The sequence below is a fragment of the Peromyscus leucopus genome, chromosome 7, assembly GCF_004664715.2.
Source record: "Peromyscus leucopus breed LL Stock chromosome 7, UCI_PerLeu_2.1, whole genome shotgun sequence".
NCBI classification, from domain to species: Eukaryota; Metazoa; Chordata; class Mammalia; order Rodentia; family Cricetidae; genus Peromyscus; species Peromyscus leucopus.
In genome coordinates, this window is record NC_051069.1 from 9,352,348 (window position 1) to 9,368,778 (window position 16,431).

General features: G+C 41.8%; 1 protein-coding gene and 1 long non-coding RNA gene across 4 annotated transcripts in view; one reads left to right on the forward strand and one right to left on the reverse strand.

The window, feature by feature from the left end:
- The window catches only part of Iqch (IQ motif containing H), a 182,313-nt gene that overhangs the window by 113,951 nt on the left and 51,931 nt on the right, over positions 1-16,431 (forward strand). For all 3 annotated transcript variants that reach the window (XM_028867008.2, XM_037207417.1, XM_037207418.1), the window contains 2 exons: positions 11,052-11,172; positions 15,711-15,997. In XM_028867008.2, coding sequence (XP_028722841.1) covers positions 11,052-11,172; positions 15,711-15,997 — 408 coding nt within the window. The remainder of the gene's footprint in view (positions 1-11,051; positions 11,173-15,710; positions 15,998-16,431) is intronic.
- The window catches only part of LOC114691583, an 80,942-nt gene continuing 80,348 nt past the window's right edge, over positions 15,838-16,431 (reverse strand). Inside the window, exon 3 of the long non-coding RNA XR_003734219.2 lies at positions 15,838-15,918. This is a non-coding gene — a long non-coding RNA (uncharacterized LOC114691583). The remainder of the gene's footprint in view (positions 15,919-16,431) is intronic.

Genomic DNA, 16,431 nt, shown 5'->3' on the forward strand with positions numbered 1-16,431 from the left:
TCATAGGCGACAGATGAAAGCAGTGCTGTTTATGGGGTGGGAGCTACTGTGGAGTCTTAAGCAGATGCTGGTCTTACAGGTAGGTAGGATTCGGTGTAGACATAGATAGACAACATAAAGACCATCTCTTTGTCCACTCTAATTTTGAACTGACCTTTGGCTGGTTGCAGTTGAGACTTGAAACAAAGTCACATGAGTTGTCAGATGCTAAAAAGCCATAGTCACCCTTGAAAATTCAGGATCAAGATGTAGGAACCTCTGGAAAAGCAGAAAGGCCACAATGGAAATTTAAAAAAAAAGAATTTTCATATTTTCTCAGAGGCTGGTAACAAGCTTCTGCTTGTTATCCTATTGGCCAATGGAACCAGCTCCCCTTGCTCCACCCACTGGATCCCAATAAGCTCAGTTGTGGAGTACACAGCACTTGCTAAGGTTTCTGAATTCTTACACAAATGCACAATTCCTTGCTTCTGAGTCAGGGTATTGTTTTTGGTTTGTTTGTTTGTTTGTTTGTTTTTCGAGACAGGGTTTCTCTGTGTAGTTTTGGTTCCTATCCTGGATCTTGCTCTGTAGACCAGGCTGGGCCTTGAACTCACAGAGATTCGCCTGCCTCTGTGTCTTGAGTGCTGGGATTAAAGGTGTGTACCACCACCACCCGGCAGAACTGCATGTTTTTAAAGATTGAATTTTTAAATTTTATCTGTATTGGTGTTTGGACTGCATGAATGCCTGTGTACCGTGTGTGCCTGGTGCCTGAGGAAGACAGAAGAGGGCATCTTAGAACTGGTCACAGTTATAGCCACCATGTGGGTGCTGAGAACCAAACTCTGGTTTTTCATTTTTTTTTTTTAACCTTTCCTTGTACGCTACTTTGTTCTACTGTGTTAGATGTTAGACATTTGGTGTTAATTTAAGATTCACCCAAAGGGGAAGATCCTAATTCAGGGTACCCAAACTTAGAAAGGCAGAGTAATCCGTAATCATCATTTCATCTTCTTAGAGAACTAAGTCAGTGAACAAACCATTACAAGGGAGACTTGCCTACCACACTGAGCTCAGAACATCCCCACTGCCTCTGTGGAGCCTTGCAGGCAGTAATGGGGACTACTTGTAGGGGACTGACCTAGGTGCCTCATGGAGAACAGGGTTTGGCTTTATCAGGTGAGCTCAAAAAAGCCACTGACTCATCACCACAGAATGTTTAGTGAAGTTAAAATATAATAACAATATTAAAGATATGTCTAACCAAATAAGTGTAAAATCACTTTCTCGTTGCCTTCACTTTCCTGACTTAATTCTCAAATGTGTATCAGCTCTCATTGCCACGATAATTGTAAATATGCTAATTAAACATAAGATCTTAGCCATTTACCCTGTTCATTCACATTCATCACAATTAATGGCTGCAGTTACTCCATTTTATTAATTCTAATATGCTAAACCATTCACCTGTCTGAAAACTTAAGCTCATCTCCAGTTTTGTTTTGTTTTTGTTTTTAAATTGTGGACCAGAGAAAAGCTTTGTTTTTAGTTTTAGTGTGTGCCAAAAACAAAAACAAAACAAGACAAAAATCTTCTGTTGTATGTTTCTAGGAGAAAGACCCATGAGGAGAATGCTGTATGAAGCAAGAGGGCTGTGGCTCCTGTTGTGTGTGCTGTTTATAAGAAGGTGCTACTGGCTAGCAAACCACTAGCAGAGCACACAGAACAAGGGAAGACTTCCTTAAATTCCTAGAGAAGCACCTCACCTTAGGTCTGGCCTTGGGGCCATGCCAGTGCTGCTGCTCTGGCTGATTTTCTACTTCCCACAGTCTTTCTCACTGCAGTCACTGCTCTAGAGTGCTTCCCTTTCCCACAAGGCAGTGCACTGGGAGGGGAGGGGAGGGGAGGGGAGCTGTCAGTGTGCAGACCTCAGCTTCATGGGAGGGGCCTGCTCAGGAGTCCCTGGAAAACCTGGCTGCCTCACCACATGCATAGCTGTTAATGTGCACAGCTGACAAAAGAGAACTTTATATATTACCTTGTGCCCAGTCATGGGGATATGCACTTTGGTGCCTTTCTCAATTGAATACACTGGCATAGTCATTTGAGTCCACCTGTAAACTATCACAAAGTGTTGACTAGCCCACCTTCACAATCAGATGCAGCACTAAAAACAGGATGAGCAATTCAACTCTTTTTTTTTTTTTTTTTTTTTTTTTTTGCATAAGCCACCCAAAATTTTGGTTTGTTTTTACTTATTTTCACACATAATTCAGGTTTCCATGGTAAGCACTTTTAAGCGGGAAAGGAGTTGCAATGGGTGGTATTGAGAAGTACAAAAGTGAGGTGCAGTTGGCTTCACAAGGTCCCGCTGCTTTGCCTCCCTTACAGCCTGCTAGGGAACAGCCATAACCAAATTACTAGGCTCTCTAAGCTGCCATCTTTATCTAGAAACAGATAACAGTACACCTGTCTCATGAGGCGGTGCTGAGAATTCAATGAATCCTGGGAATTGGCTAGCAATGTTCTTAGCATATGAAAGTTTAAGACATTGTTGCTTTTTATTATGCATATTAATTAAATTTGTATTAGAAGAAAATACAAGAAATACTGAGTGAGTAAATACAAATCAGTTGTTCTTTGGCAATTCAGAAGGTTCTTTAGAAGGCTTTTGTAGCCTTAAAGAATACTGTAGCATGCTTCAATTATCATTATACAAGATGCTGTCAAAAATTCAGAATGATGATCCAATTGTCCCTATGCTATGATTTTCCCAATGAATGCCTTTAAAAGAATAGCCCTTGATAGCAGCCTGGCCTCTTACCATTTGAAAGTAGAAAACAATACGTGTATTGTAGCTTTCTCCATGTTCAATAAAGAGGCTTGATAAAGTAGAGATTATTCTGACCAAAACATTGAGTCTGGATGCTTCATTTTCTGGTTCCAGTTGGCATATTTTCTAATTAGTGTAACAGCACGTCACCACGATCATTGGAAAGTCTTAATCATTTACATATTTTTTTCTTAGCTCTGAGAATGACTTAGAACGTTTTCTTCCAGTTCAATGGTTATTTTCATGGAGATGCCAGGGTTGAGTTTGAGGTACTTCTCTGTGCCTGAGGATGATGACAGGAGAAGGAAAATTGCCTCCCCAGTTAAATGAAAGCCAGGGTACCCCTTCTGAGGACCTATAATAATCAGCTATACAAGCTGTTGGCTTGTGTGTCCTATTGATTTAATATGCTTCTAATCAGTACATAAAGCTATGGGCCTGCAGTGTTAATTTTTCATATGCTTACAAAGTACCCTTTGATTTTCTGTCACACGTTAATTACAGCGTTTTGCCATTAAATAGGAAGCTTTGTGTAAACTAATTACTAGGTAATCATTGTCTACTGCAAGCGTGCTGTTTGTACCTTTTATTTTATTCTAAAAATGCACAGATCTCACAGTCTGGAAACACTCTACCTTCCAGCCATTAGCTCTCACTAATTCATAGCATTATTGTGGAGAGTGGAGGAGTTGTAATTGTTGTGGTATCAGAGCTGTTAATTACCGGAGTAAACAGTTGAAATGGTGCCAAGGTCTATTGTACAAGGCAGAGAAAAGGAGGTTTAAATGTTACTCCCACCATCTGGGGACTGGAGGAGAGGCAAATGCTTGGAAGCAGTGGCGAGGCACGGCCGCCGCTTCAGCTCCAGGGTTGGCGGCCATATGGATCCAGAGAAACTGGAATCAATTGAATTTAACTGCCAGCTTTTCACAATAACAGCGCGGAAGGAGGGAATAAAACAGAAGATGAGAAGAAGGAGAATTGGTTAGTGTTTTCATACCCAGGAAGGTCCTGCTGGAGTGCTTTTGGAATTGTCTGCTCTGGTGAAAACCACAGAGCAGGCTCGGGCTTTGGAATGGATTCAGAGTGAGCTTTTCTTCTCTGACGGCCACAGTGCCATGTGCTTCTGGTCATCTGTCCTCGGTGCCCCTTGGTGAGTCAGGGATGCCCTTGAGAAGTCTAGGACTTTCTGTCTCAAGACAGCCCCCCACTGTGGGACTCACTGGTCTCATCCTGTGCATGGTCTGTAGAAAGAATAATCAATTTACAATGCTGCTACATCTTCCTGACTCCTTGTATGCCATGTGTGGAAATACCTAAAAAGGCCCAGCTCTTCTCTTGATTGAGAAACGATGTTGCTTGTCCATTCCTTTCGTATAGAATTAAATACAAAAGTCTCTTGATAATCTCTCTGTTTCATTCCTGGAACTCAGTCTTTCCCTACACTTGAATGAGAATCAAAGCCTGGTCTACAAAGCACATACCAGGACAGCCAGGGCTACACAGAAAAACAAAACAAAACAAGAAGAAAGAAAGGAGAATCAAGTTCAAAAGGCATGTGATTTCCTTTTGTCTTCACTCTGCAATTAAAGAGCTTCCATCAGCATCCACCGTTTTCCCAACCAGCCTTAGTTCTCTATGTGGATAGGAAGAAACCTGTTTCCAGAAGTAACAGTTATGGCTAATTCCACTTATGGTTGATTTAAACATAACATGGTTTCTGTTTTAAAATATTGGAAAATCTTTGAAACAGTCATATGTATTTACTGGTTGTCATTGTTACAGTTCAGTATAATTTCCTTGAAAACTCTTTTCCAATGGTAAGAATATTTGTCTATCACCAGTCATTTGCCGCGGTAACTACTTTTCAGTATCATTCCCCAAACATGAACATATTCTTCTCTTTTTAAACCACCCTGGATTACTGTATTTATTTCTAATCGTTCCTTTAGCAGATGTTGAAGTAATCTGGGGTGTAATATAAACAACTCTTTTAAAGAGAGAAATCACAGATACACCAGGAAAAAAGAGGGCAGTGTATATCAGGCTTTTATAATGGCAGTTTTGTCAGAGGGGGGAGAATTTTCTCCTCCTTTTGTGTATGTGCAAAGTTCAATTAAGAATTTCTAGAAGCACTTAATCTTTATCTGTGGAAACCCCCAGCATGCAGCACGACAGGATGAGCCTAGAAACAAACAGACAAACAAACAAACAACAACAACTACAAAAGCCTAGCTCCCTGTGGTGAGGGGAAAGGGAAACAGCAGTGTGCACACTGGAAAGTGGAGAGGGAACGAACTTCTCCGTGTTTGTGGCCGTGCTGAAACAGTTGTGCTGAGCTTTGGAATAGAAGCACAACATATGTGCCTCAGTTGGACAAAATGCTTCTCAAGTCACATCAACTGCTAGGCCTGCATGTTGGTGCAAGGTGGAGGTCTAGATAATGAGGGACAGACTCCTCGAGAAGCAGTGAGTGGCTAATGCTACATAAGTATGGAATTATATACCGTGTTTTCAACATTCTGTTTAATGAGAGCTGCCACCGCAGCGAATCACTTGCCACACACCCGAAATGGGCCATTAGCTATCAAGGGAAAATTGTCTTGGCTGCTTTTAGCAGATGGAGCAAATATTTTACAAAGCAATTTTACATACCAGAAACATTTGTGTGCTTTGGTAATGCTGGTTGTTTTACATTATGTTACCTTCTACTGCAGCATAATTTTCCATCTCATCGAAGGCAAACTTGGCATTTTTGATTTTTAAATTCTCCATTAACAATTAAACATGGAATATTAAAGCTGTCCTTAAACTTTAAGTAGGTATGGGAAGTAGTTTTTGACTTGCTGGAGACATTTTCATTTTTTTTCTTCATCCTTTCAACATATTTTTGCACCCTAAAGAGGGACTGTTCCTAATGATCTTAGTGGAAGGAATGAGTGAAAACTTTACTACTGACTACAAAATGAAAGTCATCACCATGTGGGGTTAGCAGAGCATCCACTAGCTTAAAACTACCATTACGGATTATAGGGACATGCTTTGGCCCACCCATTTTTTGCATCCATTTAAAATGTTTAAGCTTCAAGTAACAGAACCTCAACTCAAATGGCTTTTCAAATAAAGAGAAACTGGCCTTGGCTATATGGAAATCCAAAGTCTGTTCTGGCTCCAGACAGTAATGTCACCAAAGACCCACAGTTTCTCTCCTTTGGACTATGCATAAGGCTGGTTCCTTCCTAAGGCTAGCTTCCAGAATTTGTTCTTGGTCCAGGCAATAGAAAGAGAGATCACCTCACTTGGTAGCAACTCAGATCACACACTTTCTTTCCCCAGGCCCCAGTAAGCATTTCCTAGCAAGTGGTTGGCCTCATTGGGTCACATCTGTGTACTGGACCAGCCGTTGTGTAAGGGCAAGGCTACATTTCTTTGGAGGTGAGAGTGGAATCCCCCTCAATTAATCTTCCATAGCAAAGACTAGGGAAGAACAGTTCCTGAAAGGAAGTGTGGGGTACCCTTAACCTGTAGCCAACAGCAGATATCTATCCTACAATTTTTTCCATATTTAACATCACATCTGTAGTTGATCTAATCTGTCCAGTGTGTTGGACCCATTGATGGCAGTTACAGGCACAGATCCCACTTTACTATGGCACACTGGTAGCAATTGAGTTTAAATCCAAGTTTTGCTACTTCCTAGCTGTACGACACTAAATAAAGGTAGTACCTCTAGATAGTGGCTGTAAGAAGGTAAATGTAGGACCCCTGGCACATGGCTGTAACATGTTAAACTTTCAGTAAGTGAAAGCTATTATTTCACCTTAAAAATGACCACAGCAATTTTAAAAAAATGAGCAGTTTTAAGTTCATCTTTACTGTGGAATGCTGCTTCCGCCCACCTGTGTCACCAGCCGATTCCAATCCCAACACTGTTCACATTACACCACACGTCTGCCTGAACAGGAAGGGGTGTTCCGAAAAAAAGCCAGAGAGCTCCTGCAGCCTTGCTGTGTGATGTTACATGAGACATTGTCCCAAGTAGTCCATGGGTCCCCTCTAAACTGACAGTCTTACTGAGAGTCCTAGTCTGTCAGCTCGCTGTCCTACCCTTCTGACTTTGTGTCACTGCCTAGGCCTCCTGTCAGGGTTATCAGAAACACCCACGAAGCAGAACCTTCTAGGTAGTCTCTGGAATTTCCTTACACTCTGTCTTAATCAAAAGATAAAGAAATTTTTCTTTGATTTTCTTTTGAACATCATCAAATGATATCTGATGTTGGATATTAGAGTTTAATGAAGAAGTTATTTTACTTAATTTACCACTGACAGTTCAGCCAAAAGGCTGCAAAATGAAATATGAGTTTTAGTAGGATTGAGAGTATTCTAATTTGGACTCCTCTTTCTTCTTCTTCATCCTACACACACACACACACACACACACACACACACACACACACGCACGCACGCACGCACGCACGCACGCACGCACGCGTGCACACGTCACTAGAAATTTTCTTGGGTGGGAAAATTAACTCTCTAGAATTAGAAGTCTTTCGTCATCAAGGGCAGCATTAAACTGAATGTGCCGGTGGCTTCCCCTAAGATACTCTGCATTCCCCTTCAGTCAACAAATCTGTTCCTTCAAATTTGCATTTCCTTGACAGAGAAATAAAGCCACGAAGCAAGGTCCAAGCTTAATAGAAAAGAGTCTCTAGTTTATTCACTCAGAACAATAGAAACCATATCCTTCCTGAAGATGCCTTAGAACTTTCCAAGTCATTATTATTATTGATGAACTCTAAGAGATCATTCTGGGCGCTCAAGAACAGATGCTCACGTCTATGCAGTGACGAAGATGGGCTGAAGACTAACTAGGAAGTGCCCTCCAGCCAGTTTCAGAAGCCAACAGTGAGTGCACTCCTAGAACCAGTCCAACCATGATGAGAGGAAAACCTGGAATCCTGACAGTTTTCAAAAAGTAAAACATGATTTTCTACCATTTACCTATGGTTCACAAGGAATATTATTTTCTAGCCCACCCCCCATAGTCACTGGCCCTAAACGACCTGTGCAATGTGGACAACAGGGTCTTGAAACACTGATTTGGTCACTCATTGCCTTGTTCTAATTCACTAGACAGAACTCTTTAATTCCACATCATAAGTCTGTAAAAAATGTACTTCTGTTCCTAGCTTGTGATAACAGACAGACAGGCATATGATAAATAGACTTACACATGTTGTGCACACTCTCCTTTACTTGAATGTATGAGCTACAAGCCCCACATTAACATCATTATATCGTTATTATTTTGTAGAGGTGAGGGAACAAGTCTCTCTTCATTGGCACTAAGGCCATTGGTACTAAGGTATTAGTTAAGACTTAGACATCCCATTAGAAAGAAATTAGATAGTTAATATTACCCCCTTTGGCCTCTATTATTCTTCACCATGTCTTTTCCTTAGAGAGCTAATCATGACCCCAAGATGCCTCTGTCAGCGCCTTCAGTTGATGGGACACGAGGCATCCTCCAGACTCCTGTAGCAGATTTCCCTTTTAGAAATCTACCTCCTTGTTGTGGTTTTGTGCACAGTGAAATGCTAGCCATTGTGGCAGAATGGCTCACTTTGTAAGCAGAAGTAGTAGTGGCAGCCTGACACTGTGTCCAGAAGCCTTGTAAGTTAATTATTGGCTCTTACACATGTCGCAACTGAGATGACACTCCATATATGTCAACTCATTTATCTTTCTGAAGCCGCCCTCAGAGCAGGCAGGGAGTCCTGTGAAATCCACCCAAGAGGAATTGGTGGTTCTAAAGTAGCCAGTCCTTCAGGTGGTTCCTTGGAAGTAAGGAGGAGTCTATTGAGAGATTCACATCTTCTTTTATTCTGTAGCTTCAACTATTAAGGACCATCTCCCCATGTTCACTACTATCAGGATTCATTATGCAAACGCGGAGCATTCTTCTCCTGGGCATGGGAGGTTTGCCTTGAAGCTAATGTCTTTGCCATTTCAGAGCTAGAGGATGTGTGAGTGGTTGAGGAAGACCCCTGACTATAGCAGAGGGGAAGGCTTCTGGGAGTAAAAGACGAGGAGGAGTGAGCTAGGGAGGATGACCGAAAGTCTGCGGGAGGCAAGACTACATTAGTAGAGACCAGGCTGTTTGTTTGTTTGTTTTGGAGGTTAGCACACAAAGTAATGGGCTTCCTCATGGCAACTGTAGACCTGTGTGCCATACTTAGTCTCCTGCTGAAGAGCTGGCATCTCCCTGGTCCTCAAGCTAATGGAGACACAGGTTCTAAATCAAGCTGCAAGGCTTTTCATCTGTGCCTTCACTGTTTCCTCTCCATTTTCCCTTTGCAAAAATAGCCCCCAGCACATATTTTTTTCTTCTCATGCAGTTACTTAAATGAATATATAACTTCCCTTCAAAAGGGGGAGGGGCAGAAAAGGCCCTTTAATCAAGGCAGAAAAAAAGAGAATTCTCCACTTTTCCAAGAGAGGTTTGGGCTGTTGGGTTTCTTTTCTCTGGCATCATTTTCCAGAAAGGGACAGAATCTAAAGCTAGGCTTCACTGCCCCTATCCCCCCCCCCTTCAGAGACAGTTTTCTTCCATGGAGCAGAATGTGAGCTGAAACAAGTGTGAGACCAGAGACTGTGGGCTGTTCAGAGAGCAGAGGGGCTCCCTGAGCTGGAGCTGCTTGCTCATGATTGGCACATGAGTAAGCTTCAACACCATCAGTAAATTTACAGTAAATGTACAATGTACAGGGCATGAAGCGGGGAAGGGCCCATTGCTTTGACTGGCATTGTCCTTGCTTCCACATGACAAGGCAAAGGTTTACTACATGAGCAGGGTTCCCCAGCTCTTTCCAGCAGAACTCTGTACCTTCTGCTAGCAAATCCTCCTGAAATTGGGGTAGGCCAGAGCACTCTGCTTCTGAGTGTGTTTTTGTTTTGTATGTCAATCACTTTCTATAACTAATGACACAACCCACAGGAGTTTCTGGGTAGTTGGAAACAATTCAGATTATTTGGACCTGCCTATCATATACTCTAAAATGTTTGTCTTTTATTCTGGATTTTCAGTGGGCATTGAAACAGAATCAACCAGATGTTTTAAGGAACTGGGAGATAGCATAGGATAAAGGACAATCACTTTTAAATGTTAGGGAGATTGGAAAAATGAGTATGCAGATGATTTCTATGATTGCAACCAGCCCCATCCCTAGAGATGATTCTTACAATTTACTCAGTGTTCACTCTTAGATTCATAGTTTCCTGGGACCCTAAAGCAAGCTGGAGCTTTGCCTGTCCCTGCTGTGCATTATAACATGAATACTGACCACCAAAAGTGCTTGTATGCAGTGCCCTACCCTGCATCTGACAGAAATAATGTCTCAACTGTGGCTTCCATTTGAAAAGTTTAGTGAGTCTTCAGAGCATTATAACTTAGGATAGAAAAGAAATTATCATAGCAAGTCACACCTTTTATAGAAAAAGATAGCCTTCCTATTGATTAGAGAGCTTTCTACTGTTTTCACTCCTGATGGGAGGCTCTGTTGTCTTTGGATCATCTCATTGAAGACGGGGCCAGCTAGACAGCTAGACAGGTGACACTGTGATCTGCAGGGACTTCAGGTTGACTATGGCTGACCATAGAACATGTTCCCAAACTTAGGATGTCACCTTTACAGTTTTAGCCAAGAGTTTAGGCTTTCCCTACCAACACTATCAAAGGCAGCTACCCACCAAGAGTGGGCACAGACTAAAGAGAGTACCAAAGAAAGACCTGTCCAACTCCATTGTTCCTCCTAGGCTCAAGTACAGTTAGATTCCTAGAACAAAAGCTGTTCTCATCTAAGGAGCTAAGGGACAAGCTATTCAGCTCTACATTTTACAGAATGAGAAACTGAGACTCAAAGTGGAGAGGGAGAGGACTCTCTGCAGGTCAGGCTGCAGTGGGTCTGAAGCCTGGGCTCCGGAGGACCAGCACAGGGTGCCTTTTGGAGACAGTAGGCACAATTAGCATTGATTTCAGGGAGGGGGAATCACTTTGAAATATGAAAAGTGAAATGGCTGGAAAAATAGAACAATCTCAAAATGGCTTTCTGGCTCTGGGTAAACAGTAACCACATTTTTTTGCCTGTTGGAGGCCTGGTTTTTAATCACTCCACAAGCAGTTTTCATTTCTGTAGTAAAATTGCTTGTGGTTCTATTTAATTTGTTTCTGCAGGAGCCAGCTCTGGTGAAGATCTCCAAGGAGCTGGCGGGCATTTTAGCACAGCACGTACAGCTAGTCAATGAGAAACAGTTCCCGACGTGGAGGAAATTCCTCCAAACGTTTCTCTCTCAAGGTAAATAAGACTGTAAAGTTTCTACTGAGGATCAGTATGTACCAGCTTAGGTTCTAGTTCTGGGGCAAGCCAGGGCCAATCCAAATACTCTGCATCAGCCGGTGTTGGTTTAGGAAATGTTCCTGCCGCTGACTTTGTTCTTTTTCAAGCACTGACTAAATATTTATCTTGCACCCAGCCTCTAAAGTAAATAGGAACTGAGCATGCCAAGCATGCCATGCAGAACTTAGTACTCTGGGCATTTCTTAGACCAGACTTGTCTTGAGCAAAGGCTCTCCATCTGAACCACAAGTGACCTTGGCAATCCTCAGAGACCCAGTTTTCTCAGTTACTTACTGAATATGGTTGTTGGGAAAATTCAGGAACAGAAACAGAAACATGTCTATCACAGACTGATGAATCAAGGCCTTTACTAAACCTAGTTTCCTCTCCCACTTTCTAGGAGAGCAGGAATGGCCTAGCTCAGAAAGGTAACATTTTCAAACCAGAATCCTCTATAGACTAGGAATAAAACCAGCCTCCATTCTTTTTATATTCCTCTCCTTCCTCATCCTCATTTTGTAATGACATTGGGAAGTCAATGATGAATGAGGGGATGAACAGAACAAAGTTTACATGCAGTCCCAGAGGCCTCTGGGGTGCCTCACAAGGACACATCTAGGCAAAGGCTCTCCCTCTCTAGGAGGTTGCAGTATAAGGCCCACATAATCAGCTTAGCATATTTACTTGCTGCTGTCAAGCGATGGTGGTAATAGTACACTGGCCTCAATATACAACGATAAACTGCTAATGCTATCGTGTTATATATAATGACAGCACAGCAATGGTAATAGCACAGTGATGAGATCCACTGAGCACACAGTAGGTGTTATATGCCAATATCACCCTAAGTAGATGCATATTAACTTATGTCATCCTCCTATCAATCTCATGAGTGGATACTGCTATAACCCTTATTTGAAGCACAGGGAGCCCAAGGAACAAAAGATTAGATCACCCCAAATGATCTGCCAACACATAGAAGAGCCCATAAGAGTCTATCCCTAGGTTTCTGCAGGAGTCTTGGCCAGAGCCAGTGGGTCTATTCATCAGGAGCATGACTCAGCCCTATGTATGAAAGGGTTTGTCAGAAAGGACAGGCCTGTTGGCTGTTGAATACATTGGCTGGGCAGAGTGTGGCAGATGCCCTATTAATGAATTATTTAAATAAGAGGTTGGATGCCAGCTATCTAACAGGAATGCTGGGGGGTGGGATGGGCGTTTGTGTGTGTGTGTGTGTGTGTGTGTGTGTGTGTGTGTGTGTGTGTGTGCGCGCATGTGTGTTAGGGTACCTTCAGTGTCCTCTCTGTAAGTGTATGGATAAACAAATTTCCACATGCACCCCTGGACAGAAAAGAAAAAGTAAGAAAATCAGCTCTGTTTGGAATTGGAAGAAACACAGTGTCTTTCACAAGCAAGCAAATAAACAAGTTTAGAAGGGATTTAAATTATGAGGGAAAAATCATAAAGACCTCCAAGTCCATCTTAGACAGAGCATTAGGAAGCCTACATAATCCAAGGTCAGCCTGAAAATCCTTCCTCCAGACAAGTGGTTCTCAACCTTCCTAATGCTGTGACCCTTTAATATAGTTCCTTATATTGTGGTGACCCCAACCATAAAAGTATTTTCGTTGCTATTTCATAACTGTAATTTTGCTACATTTATGAATTATAATGTAAACATCTGATATGTGGGGTATCTGATGTGCGAGATATCTGATATGTGACTCCTGTGATAGGCTTGTTCAACTACCAAGGGTGTCTTGGGCCCACAGGTTGAGAACCATTGCTCTAGACCATTTCTTTTTATCTGAGTTTCTAGAGCTATCTCACCTGAGCTATGTGGCCACAGCTAAGGCTTCACCTTTACCACCTTCTGCTCATCTCCTTCCTTCCTCCTCAGTCATGTTATAAATACTATGGATAAGAAGCAGAACAGGCTTTATTAACCCATTTCACAGAGGAAGAAACTGAGGCACAGAGATGTGGGAAAAAATAACACTCCAGATAAGTAGTGAATGGGAGCATAATCCTATAATTTTAGTATTTTAAAACATGGTTCTTATAAGTCAGTGGTTCTCAACCTGTGTGTCATGACCCCTCTGGGGTTAAGCAGCCCTTTCATATCAGATATTTACATTACATTTCATAACAGCAAAATTATAGTTATGAAATAGCAACGAAAATAATTTTATGCTGGGGGTCCCCACAACATGAGGAACTATATTAAAGGGTTGCTGCATTAGGAAGCTTGAGAACCACTGTCATCTGTAATGCATTTCTGAAGGTTCTGTGTGGGTCTGAAGCTAGTGCACGCAGGAGGCCTTGTGTATTTTCTGGCTTGAGCAGGACATCCCCCACATTCCTGACCCTAAGGTTACCATCTCTCACCAGCTTCCATCATTGCCTATTTCATCCCATGTCTAGACTTGAGTAAGCTTATGGCCACAAAATGTGCTCCAGATTTGATTGCTACATTCTCATAGATTTATATCAAAGACAAGAAGACTTTGGGAAAAACCAATTGCTTTGAAAGGAAAAAGGCCAGCTAAAGTCTTGATGTTCAGAAGACAACACAACCAAGCATGTTTGAAATAATACATCTGCATTGGTTACTTTTTTTTTTTTTTTTTTTTTTTTTTTTTTTTTTTGCTGTGATAAAACACCATGACCGCCGGGCGGTGGTGGCGCACGCCTTTAATCCCAGCACTCGGGAGGCAGAGCCAGGCGGATCGCTGTGAGTTCGAGGCCAGCCTGGGCTACCAAGTGAGCTCCAGGAAAGGCGCAAAACTACGCAGAGAAACCCTGTCTCAAAAAAAAAACCAAAAAAAAAAAAAAAAAAAAAAAAAAAAACCATGACCAAAAATGACTTATGAGAGAAAGAGGTGTTTTGTTTTGTTTTGTTTTTGCTTCTGCTTCCAGAGGGAGAGTTAATAATAGTGAGGGAGGAATGGCAGCAGGCAGTCAGAATAGGAAACTAAGAGTTCACATTTTCAAACCTCTAGCAGGAAGCAGAAAGGTCAAAGTGCAAGTAGGGCAAGGCTATAAACTCTTAAAGCCAGCCCCAGTGATGTCCTCTCTCCAACAAGGCTCCCTGAACCCCCAAACAGCTCTGCCAACAGAGGACCAAGTATTTAACCATGTGAGCCTATGGGAGATGTTTCTCATTCAAAACTCCATGGTATCCAAAGTGATCTTGCAAATCATAAAGGATACTTATATGTTATCATAAGTGACAGCCAAAACACCAAGTTAGCTGAACCATAGAGACTCACTGGCTTGCTTGTTTTCTCTTTACTTATATTCTTATTTAAACCCCCAACAACTGGTATTCAGTTGTTATATACTATAGCAAACCTCATTTGAAGAGCATATTAAACAAACTCAGCAGATAAAATAGATTGAATATGCAGCCCCCCCCAAAAAAAAAACATTTTCCTTCTGAAATTTAGCATTCATTAAGGCTACCCCTTATCAAATTGATAGACATTGAATGAAAGTGTCTCTTCTATGACTGCCTTTGAGAACTGCTAAAAAAATCTCAGAATTTTACTATATATGATACTGCTTCAAGTGTGGTTTGTAGAGATGGACAGAAATCATACCCTATTACTTAGTTTTCAAAAGCAGCAAGTCCTGGGACTTGTTCACTTTTCCTTTGTGTGTGTGTGTGTGGTGTGGGTGTGTGTGTGTGAATGTGCATGCATGTGGAAACCAGAGGTTGGTGTTGACTGTCTTCCTGATTGCTTGCCACCTCACTTTTGAGACAGGGTCTCTCACAAAACGTAGGACTTGCTGGTTCAACTGCATGAGCTAGCCAATAAACCTCAAGGATCTTCCTGTCTCTGCCTCTCTAGTTCTGAGGTTACAGGCATATGTCACCACACCCGGTTTTTACATAGGTACTGAGATTTAAAGTTAAATTCTCATGCTTTTGTGGCAAGCACTTTACCAACAGGACCCAGTCCCTATGTTTGGTTTTCTACAGGATTCCTATGACCACTATGATGGCCAGTGTTTTCTATGCCTATTAAAAGCCCACACCTATCAAACCTTAGAAAAGCAATAATGCTAGACAGAAAGAGCACACTGGTAATTGTGATATAAACAGTGGACAGTGAAAAGTTAATCCCTCTGAAGATTTGACCATAATCCTTGGAGTCTTCATTAATGTAATGAGTAGTTCTAAGTATGGCATTTATAAAGTATTTGTAATTATGATCATAATCAAGACTACTGTTCATTGAGCCCTCCCATGTGTCAAGTACCAGGCTAAATACAATAGACACAATTTCTCAAGCTTTGTAACAGCTCAGTGAGGTAGGTATTATGCCATTTTATAAATAAAGAAAAGCAAACTACTTGTCCAGTTTCCCAAGATGGCAAGTGCAAGATCTGAGTACAAGTCCTTCTGACAAAACATAGACCTTTTCTTCCTCCTGCAAGTGGGCCATTCCCTTGACTGTGTTCTTTCATCTACTCCATGGTTTTCCAACCAGGTGGCGTGATTGAAGCATACCCACCTGCAGACAGTGTCACCAACCTCACCGTAGACATGTTGATCGAGCCTGATGGAGAAGTCAGAGTACTGTCAACGGGGGACCAGTTTCATTCTGAAGGCCCCTTTATTTCTTCTGGTACCACCATGCCTCAGACCTCAGTGGATCCCCAAGTTCTCAGTTCTTTATGTCTCCAAATTGGAAATGCCTGCAAAAAGAAAGATGTGATTGGTTACTTTTCTATAGATCTGGTGACTTTCATTGATCCAGATACCTTAGAGCAGCAGGTAAGTTGGACAGTTGGCATATATGACACTAAAATACCCTCCACACACATGTGGTAGACAGGATCAGGGAGCATCCAGTACTCACTGTGTTCTGATGAGCTGTAAAATCTGTAAATCTACATCTGTGTCATCCACACTGACGTAAGGGAGACCGGGCTTTCTGTCTATAAATAGGGTCAAAGTTACATCATCCATGCAAAGTTTAAATGACTGAAACTCATCCAACCCAGTTGTTAGTTGGGCCTCTTATTTCTGTCCATTATTGCTATGCTTGTATCTTATTGGGAAACTATTTTACACTGTCCAGGGACTGAACCTATCTAAAGTATGTTCTTAAATAGAAAAACGAATAACCAGAAATGAGTTAAGAGCCTTTATCTGTTCTTTTTCCTGCCCATAGTTCACTAACAACTCAGATTATCCATGTTTTCTTT